This window comes from Phasianus colchicus, chromosome 29, assembly GCF_987193195.1.
Source record: "Phasianus colchicus chromosome 29, bPhaCol1.hap1.1, whole genome shotgun sequence".
NCBI classification, from domain to species: Eukaryota; Metazoa; Chordata; class Aves; order Galliformes; family Phasianidae; genus Phasianus; species Phasianus colchicus.
Genome location: NC_143464.1, coordinates 4,728,636 through 4,749,657, shown reverse-complemented (window position 1 = coordinate 4,749,657; position 21,022 = coordinate 4,728,636). Strand labels below are relative to the sequence as shown.

Here is a 21,022-nt window from a genome sequence, read left to right as displayed (position 1 = left end):
GTGCTGGGGGGGGGCCTTAGGTAAATAGAAGGGGGTGGGGAGACCCTATGTATACAGAGGGGTCTCAGGGCTGGGGGGGGGCGGGGAAATATTCTGGGATGGAGACCCTATATGTTAACATTGGGGATGGAAACCCTATATGTTAACATTGGGGTTGGGGGGGGTGACCCTATGGAAACATGGGGGGATGGGAGCCCTATAGAAACATGGTGGGGGGGCGACCCTATGGAAACATGGGGGATGAGAGTCCTATAGAAACATTGGGGTTGGCGGGGGGGGGGGGGAGGGTGACCCTATGGAAACACGGGGAGATGGAAGCCCTATAGAAACGTGGGGGGGGAGGGGGTGACCCTATGTAAACATGGGGGATGGAAGCCCTATATAAACATTGGGGTTGGGGGGAGCACGGGGAGGGTGACCCTATGGAAACATGGGGGGATGGGAACCCTATATAAACATATGTTGGGGGGGGGGGGAGGGGCGACCCTATGGAAAAATGGGGGATGGGAGCCCTATATTAACATTGGGGCTGGGGGAGGGGGGGTGACCATATGGAAACATGGGGGGATGGAAGCCCTATATGAACACTGGGGTTGGGGAGGGCGGCCCTATATGAGCAATGGGGTTGGAGGGGAGGGTGATTGGGGGGGGGGGGGTGAACCTATGGAAACATGGGGAGGTGGAAGCCTTATAGAAACATTGGGGTTGGGGGGAGGTTGACCCTATGGAAACATGGGGGGGGGGTGGGAATCCTATGTGAATATTGGGGTTGTGGGGGGGGAGGGTGACCCTATGGAAACATGGGGGGGGTGGGAATCCTATGGAAACATTGGGGTTAGGGGGGGCCCTATGGAAACCTGCGGGGATGGGAGCCCTATAGAAACATTGGGGCTGGGGGGGAGACTGTAGGTAAATATTGGGGGTGGGAAAGATTCCATATAAGGCACCGCAAAGGCGACCCTACATAAACACGGCGGTGGGGGTGGGGGGGAATAAAACCCCGTATTAATACCGCTCCATTGCCCCCGTCACGTGGCCACAAGCGGAGCCTCCCATTGGCTGAAGTCTTCGGGCGGCGCTGATTGGTTGGCGAGGCTCACGTGACGGCGGCGGCGCCTGGAGAAGAACGCGGAGCGGCGTTGCGCGGGGTGAAGCGCGGGAGCGCGGTTGTCATAGCGACGGGAGCGGGATCGAAAGGGTGGGGGGAGGAGCGCGGGGGTGTCGGGAGAACGAGGAAAGGGCGGGGAAAGGGGAAGGAGCGGTTTCCGGTGTGGCTGAGAGAAAATTTCCGGGGTTACTGAACGGGTTTCCGTGGTTACCGAGGGACTTCCGGTAGTTTCCATGGTACTGAGGCGGCTTCCCGAGGTACTTCCGGTGTGTCGGCTGTTTGGATTCCCAGCGGGATTTAAGTCGTTATAGAGGTGCATCCGGTGTCACGGAGGTGGTTTCTATGGTTACCGCGGTACTTCCGGCGGCACTGATGTGACTTCCGGTCTTGCTGCTTCGGCTTCCTCTTGTTTTTTGAGTCGTTTCCATGGTTTCTGACGGACTTCCGGTGCAGCGGTCCGATGCACTTCCGGTGTCCCTGCTGTTTCCATGGTTACGGAGGTGTCTACCGCTAATTCCCAGGCACTTCCGGTTGCGCGGGGCCTATTTCCGCTCCAGCCTTACTGCAACAAGTCCCGTGGTTCCCGCGCCGATTAGCGCTCTTACCCGCTAACTTCCGTTGACGTGTTTCCGGTTCCCGCCTCCCGAAGCTTCCGGTTCCGCCGCCGGCCGCCATGCCGCTTCCCGCCGCTCTGCAGTGCCGCTTGGCCAAGCGCGGCCTGCTCAAACACGTGGAGCCCGGTGAGCTCGGGGGGGTGGAGCCACCGGTAGAAAAGGGGGCGTGGTCGTTGTGTGGGCGGGGCCAAATAATGATGGCAGGGGCCAAGGGGGGCGAGAACGGGAAAGCGTAGCTGGAGGGGGCGTGGCTTGGAGCGGTGGGCGTGGTCTGAACGGGGGGGTGGAGTTAAGCAAGGAGCGTGGCTACGTTTATTTGGGAAAGAACGACTGGGTGTAAATAGGGGCGTGGCTTCGTGGGGGTTGTGGGCGGAGCTTTTAGAAGGGGGCGTGGCCTAAGAGCCCTGTACTTGGAGTCAATGGAGGTGTGAGACTTCCGGGTGTTGGGGGCGGGGCTTTTAAGAGGGGGCGTGTCCTGAGTGGTCATGGTTGCTGTCAATCAGCGTGGCTTCGTGGCCTGGGGGCGGGGTTTGTCTTAGGAGGTGTGGCCTAAGGGGGGGTGTTTTTAATTCAATGGGGGTGTGGCTTCTCGTGGGCGGGGCTTGAAGAAAGGGGGCGTGGCCTAAGATGTTTGCAGTCAATTCATATAGGGAAGGGGCAGAGCCTATAGGGAGCTGCAGGAATCCTATAGAGATATTGGGGTTCGTAGAAACCTTTGTTACAGTCGGGATTTTATGGGGGATGGGGGAATCTTATGTGGGCTCTGTAGGGTCCCCATGGGGGCACAGGGGCACTATGGGGTTGTGTGTGGTTTTTGGGGTTTGTAAGGGCTCTATGGGGGGCTGTGGGGATCCTATGAGAGCTACAGTGGTTCTATGGGGGTATAGAAGGCTGAGGGGGACCCAGTGGGGTCCGTGGGGGCCCTATGGGGGCTGTAGTAGCCCTATGGGGCTGGGGTGGCACCTGTGGGGTTATGGGAGTTCATTCTTTGGGGTTTCTGTGGGGATCTTAGCAAACTGGGGAGCTGTGGGATCCCATGGGGGGGGGGGGTCCTATGGGGGCTGTCGGGAGCTGTGAGACCCTATGGGGGGCCCTATAGGGGGTGCAGATATGGCAGGAAGCACTGGGGCCCAACACTAGGGGGGCGGGGTTTCGTTTAAGGGGGGCGTGGCTTAACTCGGGTGGGTGTGGTCTTTTGGGGGGGGGCGTGGCTAAGTAACCCCTTCCCCCCCCCTCCCCCCCCTTCCAATTTTTAGAGCCAGAGGAGGAGATCATTGCAGAGGATTACGACGACGCCCACGTGGATTACGAAGCATCACGACTGGAGGGGCTGCCCCCCCCCTGGTACAAAGTGCTGGACCCCACCTGGTGAGAGGGGCTGGGTGGGGGGGGAATATATAGGGGTTGGGGGAGCTTATGGGAACCTTATGGGGGCTGGAGAGGTTTTATGGGGGATCTATGGAGGTCTTATGGGGTTGGAGAGATCTTTTGGGGGTTCTGTGGGGCTGGCAGAGCTCTAATAGGGGCTGGAGAGATTCCCTTCTAATAGGGGGGCTCTAGGGGGGTGGGGGGATTGTATGGGGGATCTGTGGGGTTGGAGGGGACCTATGGGGGCTCCATGAGGCCTAATGGGGGTTGTGGGGCTTCTATAGGGTTGGGGGAATACTGGGGGAATCTTACGGAAGTTCAGTGGGGATCTCATGGGGCTCAATGGGGATTCTATGGGGCTGGGGGATTTTATGGGGGTTCTGTGGGGCGGGGAGGACTCTTATGGGAGCTCTATGGGGGCTCTGTGGGGCTGGGGGGATCCTATGGGAGTTTTATGGGACTGGAGGGATCCTATGGGGGCTCTATGGGGCTGGGGGAATCCTATGGGGGCTCTATGGGGCTGAGGGGATCCTATGGGGGCTCTATGGGGCTGGGGGGGATCCTATGGGGGCTCTATGGGGCTGGGGGGATCCTATGGGGGCCCTATGGGGGTGGGGGGATCCTATGGGGGCTCTATGGGGCTGGGGGGATCCTATGGGGGCTCTATGGGGCGGGGGGGATCCTATGGGGGCTCTATGGGGCTGGGGGGATCCTATGGGGGCTCTATGGGGCTGAGGGGATCCTATGGGGCTCTATGGGGCTGGGGGGGATCCTATGGGGGCTCTATGGGGCTGGGGGGATCCTATGGGGGCTCTATGGGGCTGAGGGGATCCTATGGGGGCTCTATGGGGCGGGGGGGATCTTATGGGGGCTCTATGGGGCTGGGGGATCCTATGGGGGCTCTATGGGGCTGGGGGGATCCTATGGGGGCTCTATGGGCCTGGGGGGATCCTATGGGGGCTCTATGGGGCTGGGGGGATCCTATGGGGGCTCTATGGGGCTGAGGGGATCCTATGGGGCTCTATGGGGCTGGGGGGGATCCTATGGGGGCTCTATGGGGCTGAGGGGATCCTATGGGGGCTCTATGGGGCTGGGGGGATCCTATGGGGGCCCTATGGGGGTGGGGGGATCCTATGGGGGCTCTATGGGGCTGGGGGGATCCTATGGGGGCTCTATGGGGCGGGGGGGATCCTATGGGGGCTCTATGGGGCTGGGGGGATCCTATGGGGGCTCTATGGGGCTGAGGGGATCCTATGGGGCTCTATGGGGCTGGGGGGGATCCTATGGGGGCTCTATGGGGCTGGGGGGATCCTATGGGGGCTCTATGGGGCTGAGGGGATCCTATGGGGGCTCTATGGGGCGGGGGGGGATCTTATGGGGGCTCTATGGGGCTGGGGGATCCTATGGGGGCTCTATGGGGCTGGGGGGATCCTATGGGGGCTCTATGGGCCTGGGGGGATCCTATGGGGGCTCTATGGGGCTGGGGGGATCCTATGGGGGCTCTATGGGGCTGAGGGGATCCTATGGGGCTCTATGGGGCTGGGGGGATCCTATGGGGGCTCTATGGGGCTGGGGGGATCCTATGGGGGCTCTATGGGGCTGAGGGGATCCTATGGGGGCTCTATGGGGCGGGGGGGGATCTTATGGGGGCTCTATGGGGCTGGGGGATCCTATGGGGGCTCTATGGGGCTGAGGGGATCCTATGGGGGCTCTATGGGGCTGGGGGATCCTATGGGGGCTCTATGGGGCTGGGGGAATCCTATGGGGGCTCTATGGGGCTGAGGGGATCCTATGGGGGCTCTATGGAGCTGAGGGGATCCTATGGGGGCTCTATGGGGCTGGGGGGATCCTATGGGGGCTCTATGGGGCTGAGGGGATCCTATGGGGGCTCTATGGGGCGGGGGGGGATCTTATGGGGGCTCTATGGGGCTGGGGGATCCTATGGGGGCTCTATGGGGCTGGGGGGATCCTATGGGGGCTCTATGGGCCTGGGGGGATCCTATGGGGCTGGGGGGATCCTGTGGGGGCTCTATGGAGCTGAGGGGATCCTATGGGGGCTCTATGGGGCTGGGGGGGATCCTATGGGGGCTCTATGGGCCTGGGGGGGATCCTATGGGGCTGGGGGGATCCTGTGGGGACCCTATGGGGCTGGGGGGATCTTATGGGGACTCTATGGGGCTGGGGTCTTCTGAGGGTGATTTCTAGATCCTATAGCCCCCATATGTGCCCCCCCAGTCCCATGGGGCCCTATAGGGTCGGTCTGTAGCCCCTATAACCCCCCCATATGTGTCCCCCCCCCCCCATAGCGGGCTGCCCTACTACTGGAACGCCGAGAGCGACCTGGTGTCATGGCTGCCCCCCGGGGACCCCAACGCCGTCATCACCAAAGCAGCCAAGAGGCAAAAGGGGGGGGCACGTGAGTCTTAAAGGGGGGGTGGGGGGGGATTGGGGGGGCACACCCCCCCGAAAAATACAGAGGGGGACACCCCCAAGAAAATAGGGCGTGGTCACTTTAAGGGGGAGCCCAACCTACAATGGGGTTATAAGTGGGGGTGGGGGGGGTCACTTTAAGGGGGCAGTCCCATTTTGGATACCCCCCCCCCCAAAAAAAAGTAATGCAAGGTCACTTTAAGGGGGACTCCCACCCAAAATGGGGTTATATTTGGGGGGGGGGGGTCACTTTAAGGTCCCCCTCTCAATCCCATCAGGAGATCCCAAAATTCACTGCTCCCCCCCCCCCCCCCAAAAAAAAAAATGCCTGGAGATCTCTCCCCCCACCCCAAATGCACTGGGACCCCCCCTCAGAACCCATCAGGAGACCTCAAAACATGGGACCCCCCTCCACCCCCCCCCCAAAAAAATGAGGCAGGGTCACTTTAAGGGCGGTCCCCATCCTAAAAAATGAGGTGGGGTCACTTTAAGAGGGACCCCCATTTTGGGCTCCGCTGTCTCCCCCACTTCAATTTTTGGGGTTTTAAAGGGGGGGGAGGTCACTTGAAGGAGACCCCCCCCCCCATTTTGGATACCCCCCCCCCAGTTATAAAGGGGTGGGGGGGCTCACTTTACAGATCCCCCTTTTTTTGGGCGTTCCCCCCCACCCCCATATATGGGGAGGGGGGCGGTTCTAATAGGGTTGCTCTATGGGGGAAACCCACCCTTTTTGGGACCCCCCCTCATTTTGGGGGGTTATAATGGGTTGGGGGGGGGGCACTTACTGAAGTCTGAGTTTTCTTCTCCCCGCCCCCCCCCCCCCCCCCCCCCATTTTATTCTGGGGGTGCAGCAGAGGCAGAAGACCCCCCCCCACCTGAACGGAGCTACGAAAAGGAGAGGGAGGAGCCCCCCCGGGACCCCCCCCCACGTGAACGGCGCTTCCATCGGCGTGACGAGGTGGCACCGTACCCCCCCAAGGGGAAAAAAGGTAGGGGGGGACCCCAAATTTGGGGAGGGGGCCCCAAAAATGGGGGTGGGGGCCATAATGAGGGGCATGCGGATCATATTGTGGGTTCTGGGGGGGGCGGGGGAGTCCCAATTTCCCTATAGGATCTCCAATTCCTTATCCCCCCCCCCCAATTCTATGTAGGACCCCCCCCCCAAACTTCTGTGCCCCCTCATTCCCTATAGGACCCCCCACCCCAGTTCTCTGTGCCCCCCCCCAATTCTCTGCCCCCTCCCCCATTCTCTAAAGGACACCCCCCCAATTCTCTGTCCCCCCATTTCCTGTGCCCCCCCCCCATAATTCTCAGCGCCCCCCCCATCCCCATAGGATCAGCCCCAATTCTCTATGCCCCCCCATTCACCGTAGTGCCCCCCCATCCCTGTGCCCCCCCCCATTTCCTCCACCCCCCCCCCAATTCTCAGTGCCCCCCATTCTTCATAGAACTTCCCCCAATTCTCTGCCCCCCCATTTCTTATGCCCCCCCCGTTGCCTTATGAGACCCCCCCCTCAAATTTCCGTGCCCCACCCATCCCCTATAGGACCCCCCCTATTCCCTGTGCCCCCCCATTCCCTATAGGACCCCCCCCCAATTCCCTGTGCCCCCCCCATTCCATGCCCCCCCCCCCCGCTTCCCCTACACCCCCCAACCTCCTCACATCACGCCTCCACATAAACCCATTCCCCCCCCCCAAAATTCCTTACACCCCCCCATTCCCTAACCCCCGCCCCCCCCCCCCAACATCCCATACACCCCCTAACGCCCCCCCCCTTATTTTTAACCCCCCCCCTCCAACCCCCAGGCAGCCGCAAAGACGACGAGCTCGACCCCATGGACCCCAGCTCCTATTCCGACGCCCCTCGGTGAGCAACCCTTGGCTTTTAACCCCCCAAACCCCCCCTAAATTCACTTCGGCGGGGGGGGGGCACATACCTAACGACCCCCCCGACCCCCCCCCCCGAATAGAGGCACGTGGTCTACTGGACTTCCCAAACGCAACGAGGCCAAAACGGGGGCAGACACGACGGCTGCGGGGCCGCTCTTCCAGCAGCGGCCGTATCCCAGCCCTGGGGCGGTGCTGCGAGCCAACGCCGAGGCTTCCAGGGGCAAAGACTGACGACCCCCCCCCTAAAAAAACAAAAGAAAATCATTTCAGACTGGGGGGGGGCACCTCAATATTTGGGGAACCCCCCCCCCGACTTGTGTTTTCTATGCGCTTTGATGTTGGAACTGTGGGAGCAGCGTCGCAGTTATTCGGGTGAAGGTGATGGAATGAAACCCCCCCCCCCAAAATAAGGACCCCCCCAATAGGGTTTGGACCCCCCCCAGAACCTTGCAGAACCCATAGGAACCCCAGTCCCCCCCCAGGACCCCCCCAAGCTCATGGGGAACCCCAGAACCATCACAACCCCCCCCAAAATAGAGGGACCCCTCCCAAAGGATTTCAGCCCCCCCTCTGAACCTTGCAGACCCCATTGAGACCCCCAACCCCCCCCCAGATCCCACCAAACTCATGGGGAACCCCAGAATCCACCCCCCCCCCAAAAAAAATCGTTTTAGTGGGGGGGGGCACCTCAATATTTGGGGAACCCCCCCCCGACTTGTGTTTTCTATGCGCTTTGTTGTTGGAACTGTGGGAGCAGCGTCGCAGTTATTCGGGTGAAGGTGATGGAATGAACCCCCCCCCAAAATAAGGACCCCCCCAATAGGGTTGGGACCCCCCCCAGAACCTTGCAGAACCCATAGGAACCCCAGTCCCCCCCCCAGGACCCCCCCAAACTCATGGGGAACCCCAGAAACATCACAACCCCCCCCAAAATAGAGGGACCCCTCCCAAAGGATTTCAGCCCCCCTCCGAACCTTGCAGACCCCATTGAGACCCCCAACCCCCCCCAGATCCCCCCAGAATCATGGGGAACCCCAGAATCAACCCCCCCCCAAAAATCATTTCATCCTGGGGGGGGGCACCTCAGTATTTGGGGAACCCCCCCCCCGACTTGTGTTTTCTATGCGCTTTGATGTTGGAACTGTGGGAGCAGCGTCGGAGTTGTTGGGGTGAAGGTGATGGAATGAAACCCCCCCCTCCAAAAAATAAGGATTGGGACCCCCCCCGATAGGGTTTGGACCCCCCCAGAACCTTGCAGAACCCATAGGGACCCCAGGCCCCCCCCCAGGCCCCCCCCCAAGCTCATTGGGAACCCCAGAACCATCACAACCCCCCCCCCCAAAATAGAGGGACCCCTCCCAAAGGATTTCAGCCCCCCTCCGAACCTTGCAGACCCCATTGAGACCCCCAACCCCCCCCAGATCCCACCAAACTCATGGGGAACCCCAGAATCGACCCCCCCCCCCCAAAAAAAAAAACCTGGAGACCCCCCCCAGAACCCATTGGGAGACCCAGAAATCTTGGGGATCCCAACCCCCCAAAAAATAGCTCAATTTGGTGCCCCCCCCCCCCCCAAAACCTCCAAAATTTGGCACTCCTCATTAAGCTCCCCCCCCCCATAAAAAAACCCCAAATTTTGTGCCCCCCCAAAAATAAAACCCCAAATTTTCTGACACCCCCCCAAAAGAAATCCCAAATTTTCTGCTCCCCCCCCCCAAAACCCCAAATTTTCTGACACCCCCCCAAAAGAAATCCCAAATTTTCTCCCCCTCCCAAAAAAGCCCCAAATTTGGTGACCCCCTCCCCCCCCTCAATAAAACTCTACACCCCCCCCCCGCTGTGTTGCACACGTGTGTGCAAGAGCACGGGGGCAGTGGGGGGCACAAACACTGACAGCGAAGCAGGTGTGGTTTTGCACGAGGGCTTTGCACACTCGTTTTGCACGCGTTTCCAGGGTGTTTTGCAGTTTTTCACAAGCGTTCTTGCACGACTGCCTTGCACACTTGTTGCCCTGCATGAGGTGTCACTGTGCAAGACTCTGGTGCTGCAGCTCCTTGCACAAGCGTTGCTCCTCCTCACACAAGGCTTCTTGCACACCTGTTCCTTTGCACGAGGCTCCTTGCACACTCATCTCTTTGCACAGGGGGTCGTGCACGCGTGTTTCCTTGCACAGAGGGTCTCCCTCTTTGCACACAGCTCCTTCCTCCTCATTGCACGTTACTGTTTGCACACCCATTTTCTTGTACGTGGCTCCTTGCACGCCCACGTCCTCACACAAGGTTCCTCTTCCTTTCTCACTTCCTTGCACACCCAGTTGTTCACACAAGGGTCCTTGCACACCCATCTCCTCACACAAGGTTCCTCCTTCCTCATCTCCTCGCACACTCATCTTGCACATGGCTCCTTGCACACCCATCTCCTCGCACGAGGCTCCTTCCTCGCTTCCTTGCACATCCGTGTCTTTGCACGATGCTCCTTGCACACCCATCTCACACGAGGCTCCTTGCACGCCCATCTCCTCCCATGAGGCTCCTCCTTCCTCTTCTTCTCCTTGCACACCTCTGTCGTTGCACCAGGCTCCTCGCACGCCCAGTGGCTCACACGAGGCTCCTTGCACGCCCATCCCCTTGCACGAGGGCCCCCCCCCGCGGTGCCGTTGCAGCGCAGCAGCGTAGGGGGGTGCGATGGGGGGGGCTGGGGGGGGCACATAGCGATACGGCTGCTCCGGGGACAGCTATGGGGGGGGGGGGGTGAAACCAGTGCTCCCAGTAAGGACCAGTACGGACCAGTAACCCCGTAAGGGTCCCAATAAAACCCAGTGCCCCCCCTCCCCCCCCCCCCCCCGGTGCCTCCCAGTCCATCCCAGTGCATCCAGATCCCCCTTAAATCCCTCCCAGTGCTTCCCAGTCTATTCCAGTGCTCTCTAGTCCCTCCCAGTTTATCCCAGTCCCTCCCAGTGCCCCCACCCCAGTCCCTCCCAGTTCCCCTCCCAGTCCCTCCCAGTATATCCCAGTCCCCCCCCCGTGCCCCTCAGTCCCTCCCAGTGCCCACAGTTCCCCTCCCAGTCCCTCCCAGTATATACCAGTGCCCACAGATCCCCTCCCAGTCCCTCCTAGTGTCCACAGTTCCCCTCCCAGTATATCCCAGTGCCCCCAGTTCCCCCCCCAGTCCATCCCAGTGCCCACAGATCACCTCCCAGTTCCACCCCCAGTCCCTCCCAGTCCCTCCCAGTGCCCCCAATTCCCCTCCCAGTATCTCCCAGTATATCCAAGTCCCTCCCAGTGCCACCCAGTGCCCCCAGTTCCCCCCCCAGTCCCTCCCAGTATATCCTAGTGCCCCCAGTTCCCCTCCCAGCCCCTCCCAGTATATCCCAGTCCCCCCCTGTGCCCCTCAGTCCCTCCCAGTGCCCACAGATCCCCTCCCAGTCCCTCCCAGTATATCCCAGTCCCTTCCCAGTCCCCCCCCAATCCCATCCCAGTCCCTCCCAGTGCCTCCAGTTCCCCCCCCAGTCCCTCCCAGTATATCCCAGTGTCGACACTTCCCCTCCCAGACCCTCCCAGTCTCTCCCAGTGCCCACAGATCCCCTCCCAGTCCCTCCCAGTGCCCACAGTTCCCCTCCCAGTATATCCCAGTGCCCTCAGTTCCCCTCCCAGTCCCTCCCAGTGCCCACAGATCCCCTCCCAGTCCTCCCCTGTGCCTCCCAGTCCCTCCCAGTGCCCCCAGTTCCCCTCCCAGTCCCTCCCAGTATATCCCAGTGCCCCCCAGTTCCCCTCCCAGTCCCTCCCAGTCTCTCCCAGTGCCCCCAGTTCTCCTCCCAGTCCCTCCCAGTGCCCACAGTTCCCCTCCCAGTCCCTCCCAGTATATCCCAGTGCCCCCTGTTCCCCTCCCAGTCCCTCCCAGTATATCCCAGTGCCCCCAGTTCCCCCCGCAGTCCCTCCCAGTCTCTCCCAGTGCCCCCAATTCCCCTCCCAGTCCCTCCCAGTATATCCCAGTCCCTCCCAGTGCCCCCCAGACCCTCCCAGTGCCCACAGTTCCCCTCCCAGTCCCTCCCAGTATATCCCAGTGCCCCCCAGTCCCTCCCAGTCCCTCCTATTGCCCCCAATTCCCCTCCCAGTCCCTCCCAGTATATCCAAGTCCCTCCCAGTGCCACCCAGTGCCCCCAGTTCCCCTCCCAGTCCCTCCCAGTATATCCCAGTGCCCCCAGTTCTCCTCCCAGTCCCTCCCATTATATCCCAGTCCCCCCCCGTGCCCCTCAGTCCCTCCCAGTGCCCACAGATCCCCTCCCAGTCCCTCCCAGTGCCCACAGATCCCCTCCCAGTCCCTCCCAGTATATCCCAGTGCCCCCAGTTCTCCTCCCAGTCCCTCCCAGTGCCCCCCAGTCCCTCCCAGTCTCTCCCAGTGCCCCCAATTCCCCTCCCAGTCCCTCCCAGTATATCCCAGTCCCTCCCAGTGCCACCCAGTGCCCCCAGTTCCCCTCCCAGTCCCTCCCAGTATATCCCAGTCCCCCCCGTTCCCCTCCCAGTCCCTCCCAGTATATTCCAGTCCCCCCCGTTCCCCTCCCAGCCCCTCCCAGTATATCCCAGTCCCCCCCCGTGCCCCTCAGTCCCTCCCAGTGCCCACAGATCCCCTCCCAGTCCCTCCCAGTGCCCACAGATCCCCTCCCAGTCTCTCCCAGTGCCCTCAGTTCCCCCCCCCAGTCCCTCCCAGTCCCTCCCAGTGCCCACAGAGCCCCCCCCAGTCCCTCCCAGTATATCCCAGTCCGTCCCAGTGCCCCCACCTGCAGCGGATAGGTTCGGTCGGGGTCGTAGGCGCTCAGATCCCCGCAGGCCACGAAGGGAACGATCAGACGCGACGGCCCCGACAGCTCCGACAGCTCCAGAACTGATGGGGAAGGGGGGGGGGGGCAGATATTAACACACCTCAGTGCCCCCCCCCCCTCGCCCCGGACCTCAAAAAACCCCAAATTCCACCCCAAAATGCTCCCCCCCCCACCCCCAAACTCACCCCCATCGGGATCCAGCAGCGGGTTGTCCATGGTGGGCACGTAGCCCTCGGGGGGGCTGTAGTCACGACAAACCACGAACGCTTCTGGGTTGGGGTTTTTTTTTTTGGGGGGGGGAGGGAGGAAGGAAGACAGTTTTGAAGTTTTGACCCCAAAATATGGGGTTTTGGCCCCAAAAATCAGAGCTTTGGGGCTCCTCACCGATGCTGGAGTTGCGGCTGCTGCGGGGTTTGGCGCAGGTGACGTCGGTGAAGAAGAGGCGCAGCTGGGAGTAGAGGAGGGGGGAATCCTTCCCACGGAAAATCTGGGGGGGGGCAACGAGGGGGGGGTTTGTGTGATGCCCCCCCCACACCCCCACACCCCATTGATGCCCCCCCCAAGCGATCCCGGTCCCAAAATCCCCCCCAAATGGCCCAAAATCTGAGGGGAGAGTGAGGGGTTGAAGGATGCTTGGAGTAGGGGGTTGGGTGGGGTTATGTTAATGATGGGGGGGCTCATTAATTAGGCAGGGGTGCCATTAGTTGAGAGTTACCATTAGTTTGGGGAGGGGGCCCTTAATTAGTGGGGGTGGCATTAGCTGGGGGGGAACCATTAGTTTGGGGAGGGTCTCATTAATTAGTGAGGGTGGCATTAATTGGGGGGGAACCATTAGTTTGGGGGGGGGGTCTTATTAATTAGTGGAGGGTGCCGTTAGTTTGGGGGGGTCTCATTAATTAGTAAGGGTGCAGTTAATTGGGGAGCGTCCCATTCATTTAGAAACACTGAATTAATTAGGGGGGGGTTGCTATGAATTTGGGGGGGTGGGCATTCATTTAGGGACACCCAAATTGGGGGTCCCTAAGAATGTGTGGGGGGGGTCTCATTCATTTAGGAACAATCAATTAATTTGAGGGGAGGGTCCCTAATGAATTTGTGAGGGGTCCCATTCATTTAGGGACACTCAATTAATTGGGGGGGGGGTCTCCCAACACCTCACCTTAGCCACAAAGGTGCCCCCCTTCTTCAGGACGTGGGTGGTGATGTTGAGAGCCTGCAAAAATTAATTAGCACCCCCCCCACCTCAGAACAAATTAGGGATAATGGGGGGGGGGGGAGGTTGCCCCTCCCCCCCATGGGTTTTGGGGGCCTGTGGGGGGTTTTATTTTTGGGGGAGGGGGTCCTCACTCACCGCCAGCAGCAGCTGAGCCTGGATGTACTCATCCAGATCGTGCAGCCCTGTCACTGAGGGGGGGGGACACAGACAAAATTTGGGGTAGGGGGGTTTAACGGGAACCCCCACGCTCTATTTGGTGCCCCCCCCCGCCCCACCCAAAAAAAAAACCCCTCACCATCAGGGGCCCCATCACAAACCACCAGGTCGGCAGGGCGCCCTGAAAAGTGGCGTTGGATCTCTTGGGCTGTGGACACCTGGGGGGGGGAATAATGGGGAATTGGGGGGTTATGGGGGGGATAAAGGGGGTCTGGGGGGAGAATAATGGGGTTCTGGGGGGATAAATGGGGCCTGAAGGGGGAATAATGGGGTCTGGAGAGGATAAATAGGGTCTGGGGGGGGAATAATGGCGTTCTGAGGGGGGATAAATGGGGTCTGAAGGGGGAATAATAGGGTCTGGGGGGATAAATGGGGTCTGGGGGGGGAATAATGGGGCTCTGGGGGGAATAAATGGGGTCAGGAGAGGATAAATAGGGTCTGGGGGGGAATAATGGGGTTCTGAGGGGGGAATAAATGGGGTCAGGAGGGGATAAATAGGGTCTGGGGGGGGAATAATGGGGTTCTGAGGGGGGATAAATGGGGCTTGGGGGAGAAAAATGGGGTTTTGGGGGGAATAAATGGGATCTGGGGGAGGAATAATGGGGTTCTGAAGGGGGATAAATGGGGTCTGAAGGAGGAAAAATGGGGTTCTGGGGGGATAAATGGGGTCTGGGGGGGAATAATGGGGTTCTGGGGGGATAAATGGGTCTGGGGGTTCTGTGGAGGAGGGTGGAATAGGGTTGGGCGGGTTCTACAGGGGGGGGCATAGGGTTGGGGAAGTTCTATGTGGTTTAGGGCCCCATCTGTGGCTTGTGGGGGGGCTGAGGGGTTTCTTGGGCAGGGTTGGGGAGGGGGAGGTAATGGATTTCTTTTGGGGGGGGGGAGGGGGAGTCCCCACCTTGGTGATGTCACCCTGGATCTGCACCACTCCTGGCAGCGGTGCCATGGCCTGCAGGTCCACGGCCACCACCTGCACCGGATCTTCAGGGGTCCCCCTAACAAAGGGGGCTTCAGCCAGGACCCCCCCCCCCCAAAAAAAAAAAACAACACCTCTCCCCCCCCTCAATTTATCCCCCCATATCCCATTTTTGCCACCCTCCAACCTCGTCCCCCCACCCCAATATCTCTCCAGAATTCCAATTCTCCCCAGTCCCCATTTATCCCCCCCCCAAACCCCAATTTGTGACCCCCCCCAGGCCCCCATTTCCCCCCAAGTCCCCATTTATCCACCCCCAGACTCCCACTCCCACCCCCAAACCCCATTTCCCCCCCAGACCCCCATCTGTGCTCCCCCAATCCCAATTCTCCCCCATCAGAGCCCATTTATGCCCCCCCAGATCCACATTTGTACCCCTCCAGTCCCCATTTCCCCCCCCCCAGATCCCACTTATTCCTCCCCCAGGCCCCCATTTGTGCCCCCCCTCGACCTCATTTCCTCCCACACCCCATTTCCCCCATCACACCCCACTTTTACCCCCCCCAACTCGAATTTGTGCCCCCCAGTCCCCATTTATCCCCCCCCCGACTCCCATTTGTTCTTCCCTCAGTCCCCATTTCTCCCATCAGACCCCACTGTGCCCCCCTGACCCAAATTTGTGCCCCCCAGACTCCATTTATCCTTCTCCAGACCCTACTTCCCCCCCCCAGTCCCAATTTCCGCAATCAGTCCCCATTTGTGCCCCCCAGACCCCCATTTGTGCCCCCCCCCCCAGCCCCGTTTCCCCCCCCAACCCCATTTGTGCCCCCAGTTCCAATTTCCCCCATCACACCCCCCTTGTGCCCCCCTCAGTCCCCATTTATCACCCTCCCCTGACCCCACTTGTGCCCCCCCAGACCCTACTTCCCCCCCCCCAGTCCCAATTTCCCCCATCAGTCCCCATTTGTGCCCCCCAGACCCCCATTTGTGCCCCCCCCCCAGCCCCGTTTTCCCCCCCCCAACCCCATTTGTGCCCCCAGTTCCAATTTCCCCCATCACACCCCCCTTGTGCCCCCCTCAGTCCCCATTTATCACCCTCCTCACACCCCACTTGTGCCCCCCCGGACCCTACTTCCCCCCCCCCAGTCCCAATTTCCCCCATCAGTCCCCATTTGTGCCCCCCAGACCCCCATTTGTGCCCCCCCCAGCCCCCTTTCCCCCCCCCCAACTCCATTTGTGCCCCCAGTTCCAATTTCCCCCATCACACCCCCTTGTGCCCCCCTCAGTCCCCATTTATCACCCTCCCCACACCCCACTTGTGCCCCCCCGGACCCTACTTCCCCCCCCCAGTCCCAATTTCCCCCATCAGTCCCCATTTGTGCCCCCCAGACCCCCATTTGTGCCCCCCCCCAGCCCCGTTTCCCCCCCCCAACCCCATTTGTGCCCCCAGTTCCAATTTCCCCCATCACACCCCCCTTGTGCCCCCCTCAGTCCCCATTTATCACCCTCCCCTGACCCCACTTGTGCCCCCCCAGACCCTACTTCCCCCCCCCCAGTCCCAATTTCCCCCATCAGTCCCCATTTGTGCCCCCCAGACCCCCATTTGTGCCCCCCCCCCCAGCCCCGTTTCCCCCCCCCAACCCCATTTGTGCCCCCAGTTCCAATTTCCCCCATCACACCCCCCTTGTGCCCCCCTCAGTCCCCATTTATCACCCTCCTCACACCCCACTTGTGCCCCCCCGGACTCTACTTCCCCCCCCAGTCCCAATTTCCCCCATCAGTCCCCATTTGTGCCCCCCCCAGACCCCCATTTGTGCCCCCCCGTGCCCCCACCTGAGCTCCCTGCTCAGCACTTGGCTCCAGCTGCCCGGGGCAGCACAGAGATCCACAGCACGGCGCACACCTGGGGGGGACATTGGGGGACATTGGGGACACTTTGGGGACACAAAGGGAACTTTTGGGGACAATGGGGACATTTGGAGACATACTGGGGACATTTGGGGACAATGAGGACATTTGGGGACACATTGAGGACACTTGAGAACACAGTGATGACATCTGGGGATACATGGGGACATTTGGGGACATACTGAAGTCGTGGGGTTGGCATCAGGGGATACAACAGGGACATTTGGGGCCATCTGGGGATACATCAGGGACATATAGGGACATTTGGAGGCATGCTAAAATCATGAAGTGAAATGTGGGGACACGTTGGGGACATCTGGTGACATTTAAGGACACAAGGGGCCATTTAGGGACACACTGGGGACATGGAGTGCCATTTAGGGACATCTGGTGACATTTAATGATGCTTTGGGGACATTTGGGGATCCATAGAGACATCTGGTGGCATTCTGGGGACACATGGGGCCATTTGGGGACACATTGGGACACCTGTTGACATTTAGGGACACATGGGGCCATTTGGGGACACGTTGGGGACACCTGGTGACATTTAGGGACACATGGGGCCATTTGGGGACACGTTGGGGACACCTGGTGACATTTAGGGACACATGGGGCCATTTGGGGACACGTTGGGGACACCTGGTGACATTTAGGGACACACGGAGCCATTTGGGGACATGTTGGGGACACCTGGTGACATTTAGGGACACATGGGGCCATTTGGGGACACGTTGGGGACACCTGGTGACATCTGGGGACACATGGGGCCATTTGGGGACACATTGGGGACATTTGGGGACATTTAGGGACACATGGGGCCATTTGGGGACACAATGGGGACACCTGGTGACATTTAGGGACACACGGAGCCATTTGGGGACATGTTGGGGACACCTGGTGACATTTAGGGACACACGGGGCCATTTGGGGACACGTTGGGGACACCTGGTGACATTTAGGGACACATGGGGCCACTTGGGGCCGCGTTGGGGACACCTGGTGACGTTTAGGGAGACATGGGGCCACTTGGGGCCACGTTGGGACACCTGTTGACGTTTAGGGACACATTGAGGCCACTTGGGGACAGGTTGGGGACACCTGGTGACATTTGGGGACACATGGGCCCATTTGGGGACACGTTGGGGACATTTGTTGATGTTTAGGGACACATTGAGGCCATTTGGGGACACGTTGGGGACACCTGGTGACGTTTGGGGACACATGGGGCCATTTGGGGACACGTTGGGGACACCTGGTGACATTTAGGGACACAAGGGGCCATTTGGGGCAGCGCTGGAGACACCTGGTGACATTTAGGGACACATGGGGCCATTTGGGGACATGTTGGGGACACCTGGTGACATTTAGGGACACATGGGGCCATTTGGGGACACGTTGGGGACACCTGGTGACATTTAGGGACACACGGAGCCATTTGGGGACATGTTGGGGACACCTGGTGACATTTAGGGACACACGGGGCCATTTGGGGACACGTTGGGGACACCTGGTGACATTTGGGGACACATGGGGCCATTTGGGGACACATTGGGGACATTTGGGGACATTTAGGGACACATGGGGCCATTTGGGGCCGCGCTGGAGACACCTGGTGACATTTAGGGACACATGGGGCCACTTGGGGCCGCGTTGGGGACACCTGGTGACGTTTAGGGAGACATGGGGCCACTTGGGGCCACGTTGGGACACCTGTTGACGTTTAGGGACACATTGAGGCCACTTGGGGACAGGTTGGGGACATTTGTTGACATTTGGGGACACATGGGCCCATTTGGGGACACGTTGGGGACATTTGTTGATGTTTAGGGACACATTGAGGCCATTTGGGGACACGTTGGGGACACCTGGTGACATTTAGGGACACACGGGGCCATTTGGGGACACGTTGGGGACACCTGGTGACATTTAGGGACACACGGGGCCATTTGGGGACACGCTGGGGACACCTGTTGACGTTTAGGGACACATGGGGCCATTTGGGGACACGTTGGGGACACCTGGTGACATTTAGGGACACGCTGGGGACATTTAGTGGCGCACCACAGAAGATGTCGAAGCGCTGCTGGAGCTGCAGCAGTTTGAAGGCACTGCGCGCCCGCCAGCCGCCCTCCTTGGCCAGGCGGTAATAAATGTCCCGTTTGTCCTTGGAGCTGCGGCCCATGGCGGCCAGCACGGCCTGCGGGAACTACAGGAACAACAGGGCCTGCAGGAATAAACAGGGCCTGCAGGAACCAACAGGAACTACAGGGCCTGCAGGAACCAACAGGGCCTGCAGGAACCAACAGGGCCTGCAGGAATAAACAGGGCCTGCAGGAACCAACAGGAACAACAGGGCCTGCAGGAATAAACAGGGCCTGCAGGAACAACAGGGCCTGCAGGAATAAACAGGGCCTGCAGGAACAACAGGGCCTGCAGGAATAAACAGGGCCTGCAGGGACCAACAGGAACAACAGGGCCTGCAGGAACCAACAGGAACAACAGGGCCTGCAGGAACCAACAGGAACAACAGGGCCTGCAGGAACCAACAGGGACCAACAGGGCCTGCAGGAATAAACAGGGCCTGCAGGAACCAACAGGAACAACAGGGCCTGCAGGAACCAACAGGAACCAACAGGGCCTGCAGGAACCAACAGGAACCAACAGGGCCTGCAGGAACCAAAGGAACCAACAGGGCCTGCAGGAACCAAAGGAACCAACAGGGCCTGCAGGAACCAGCAGGGCCTGAAGGAACCAGCAGGGCCTGAAGGAACCAGCAGGGCCTGCAATGGGGCCTGCAGGACCCAACAGGAACCAACAGGGCCTGCAGGACCCAACAGGAACCAACAGGGCCTGCAGGGAACAAACAGGGCCTGCAGGAACCAACAGGAACCAACAGGGCCTGAAGGAACCAGCAGGGCCTGCAGGGAACCAACAACGGGGCCTGAAGGAACCAACAGGAACCAATGGGGCCTGCAGGAACAAACAGGGCCTGAAGGAACCAATGGGAACCAACAGGGCCGGCAGGGAACCAACAATGGGGCCTGCAGGGAACAACAGAGACAAACAGGGCCTGCAGGAACCAACAGGGCCTGCAGGGAACAACAGGGCCTGCAGGGAACAACAGGGCCTGCAGGGAACAACAGGGCCTGAAGGAACAAATATGGCCTGAGGGAAACAACAGGAACAAACAGGGCCTGCAGGGTACAAACCCTGTTGATTGCATGCAGGTCCTACAGAAACAAACCCCACTGATTGCATGCAGGTCCTACAGAAACAAACCCCACTGACTGCATGCAGGTCCTACAGAAACAAACCCCACTGATTGCATGCAGGTCCTACAGAAACAAACCCCACTGATTGCATGCAGGTCCTACAGAAACAAACCCCACTGACTGCATGCAGGTCCTACAGAAACAAACCCCACTGATTGCATGCAGGTCCTACAGAAACAAACCCCATTGACTGCATGCAGGTCCTACAGAAACAAACCCCATTGATTGCATGCAGGTCCTACAGAAACAAACCCCACTGATTGCATGCAGGTCCTACAGAAACAAACCCATTGATTGCATGCAGTTCCCATCCCCATTCAGACCCCTCCCAAGAAATCCCATTAACCCCACCGACTCCACCCTCCCCCCCGCCCCCTATTGCTTCCCATACAAACTTATCGGCAGCTCCTACAATAAACACGTGGCGCGCACCGCGCATGCGCCCCTCCCACCTCTGGCGCATGCGCAAAGCTCAATCCGCGTCCCTTTCGCGCACGCGTACTTCGCCCACCCGCCGGCACGGCGCATGCGCACAGCTTTTCTCCACTCCTTTCCCCCCCCCCCCCCAATCCCCCGCTTTCAGCCCCTCGGCCGCTGTCGCCGCGTTACCGGAGGGCTCCTGCCCGGTGAGCGCTGTCAAAGGGCCGGAGAAGGAGGGAGAGAAGATTTGGTAACGGTCAGAGGGCGGAAAAGAGGAGCGCAGGCGGCTGAGGGAAGGGACGGTGCGAAGTGCGCACGCGCGGCGCTCTCTGGTGAGTTCCGGTCGTGCGCTGCGCGCATGCGCCGAGCCCCAGCCCGTGGCGGTGCGCATGCGCTGAGCCCCAGCCCGTGGCGATGCGGGAAAGCGGTGCGGTGATTTCCCGGGCGACGCGGTGCATGCTGGGAGTTGTAGTCCGCGCCTCAGGGAGGGGATGGATGGCGGCTATAGGGGTTCCATAGGGTCCTTCCGGGCCCTATGCGGAGGAACCATGGGGAGGAAAGAACCAGGTAAGCCCCCAGGAGCTCCTATGGGGAACATATAGGTACTCATAGAGCCACAGAACCCCTTCCAAGAGCTCTATGGGGACCCTCAGGCCCTATAGGATCCATATGGGGACCCTCACACCCTACAGGGTCCATATGGGGACCTTCAGACCCACAGCCCAATGGGAACCATATAGGGATCCCCAGAGCCACAAAACCCCTTCCCCAGACCCTATAGGAGCCATATGGGGAAACACATATGGATCCCAGAACCACAGCCTCCTTCCATGAGCCCTAT

The 21,022-nt window shown here is 60.1% G+C and overlaps 3 protein-coding genes across 4 annotated transcripts; 1 reads left to right on the top strand and 2 right to left on the bottom strand.

Annotated features, from left to right (window-relative positions):
- Positions 1–984: 984 nt before the first annotated feature.
- Positions 985–1,845, bottom strand: LOC116241531 (uncharacterized). Its single transcript, XM_031612096.2, has 4 exons — positions 1,714–1,845; positions 1,459–1,588; positions 1,320–1,383; positions 985–1,116 (listed from the first exon to the last, which is right to left on the bottom strand). Exons 1-4 carry the CDS (start codon positions 1,781–1,783, stop codon positions 1,006–1,008), a joined length of 375 nt encoding a protein of 124 aa, XP_031467956.2. The 5' UTR covers positions 1,784–1,845; the 3' UTR covers positions 985–1,005.
- PQBP1 (polyglutamine binding protein 1) lies at positions 1,764–8,344 on the top strand. Its single transcript, XM_090126810.1, has 6 exons — positions 1,764–1,848; positions 2,979–3,090; positions 5,397–5,506; positions 6,372–6,509; positions 7,328–7,388; positions 7,492–8,344. The coding sequence occupies exons 1-6, from the start codon at positions 1,782–1,784 to the stop codon at positions 7,640–7,642; spliced, it is 639 nt and encodes a 212-aa protein (XP_089982936.1). The 5' UTR covers positions 1,764–1,781; the 3' UTR covers positions 7,643–8,344.
- Positions 8,345–9,214: 870 nt separating this feature from the next.
- FTSJ1 (FtsJ RNA 2'-O-methyltransferase 1) lies at positions 9,215–20,527 on the bottom strand. Of its 2 annotated transcripts, none has more exons than XM_090126804.1 (11): positions 20,153–20,212; positions 18,551–18,713; positions 16,412–16,481; positions 14,561–14,657; positions 13,742–13,820; positions 13,582–13,634; positions 13,390–13,443; positions 12,615–12,717; positions 12,416–12,499; positions 12,189–12,292; positions 9,215–10,145 (listed from the first exon to the last, which is right to left on the bottom strand). In XM_090126804.1, exons 2-11 carry the CDS (start codon positions 18,669–18,671, stop codon positions 9,435–9,437), a joined length of 1,476 nt encoding a protein of 491 aa, XP_089982930.1. In that variant the 5' UTR covers positions 18,672–18,713; positions 20,153–20,212; the 3' UTR covers positions 9,215–9,434. The 2 variants fall into 2 exon arrangements, with proteins under 2 accessions (XP_089982930.1, XP_089982929.1); XM_090126803.1 differs by lacking the exon at positions 20,153–20,212 and adding an exon at positions 20,371–20,527 and having other exon boundaries at positions 9,216–10,145.
- Between the last annotated feature and the right edge of the window lie 495 nt (positions 20,528–21,022).

Coding starts and splice junctions, on each gene's coding strand:
- LOC116241531 (XM_031612096.2), bottom strand. CDS start 1,783: ATGGCGGCCGGCGGCGGAACCGGAAGCTTCGGGAGGCGGGAACCGGAA. Junction 1,384..1,458: donor GTGCCGCCGGAAGTACCGCG/GTAACCATAGAA, acceptor GAATCCAAACAG/CCGACACACCGGAAGTACCT. Junction 1,117..1,319: donor AAACTACCGGAAGTCCCTCG/GTAACCACGGAA, acceptor GTTCTTCTCCAG/GCGCCGCCGCCGTCACGTGA.
- FTSJ1 (XM_090126803.1), bottom strand. CDS start 18,671: ATGGGCCGCAGCTCCAAGGACAAACGGGACATTTATTACCGCCTGGCC. Junction 14,658..16,411: donor GTGCTGAGCAGGGAGCTCAG/GTGGGGGCACGG, acceptor CCCCTTTGTTAG/GGGGACCCCTGAAGATCCGG. Junction 10,146..12,188: donor ACCGAACCTATCCGCTGCAG/GTGGGGGCACTG, acceptor CCCCCCCCATAG/CTGTCCCCGGAGCAGCCGTA.
- PQBP1 (XM_090126810.1), top strand. CDS start 1,782: ATGCCGCTTCCCGCCGCTCTGCAGTGCCGCTTGGCCAAGCGCGGCCTG. Junction 1,849..2,978: donor GCTCAAACACGTGGAGCCCG/GTGAGCTCGGGG, acceptor TCCAATTTTTAG/AGCCAGAGGAGGAGATCATT. Junction 6,510..7,327: donor CCCCCCCAAGGGGAAAAAAG/GTAGGGGGGGAC, acceptor TCCAACCCCCAG/GCAGCCGCAAAGACGACGAG.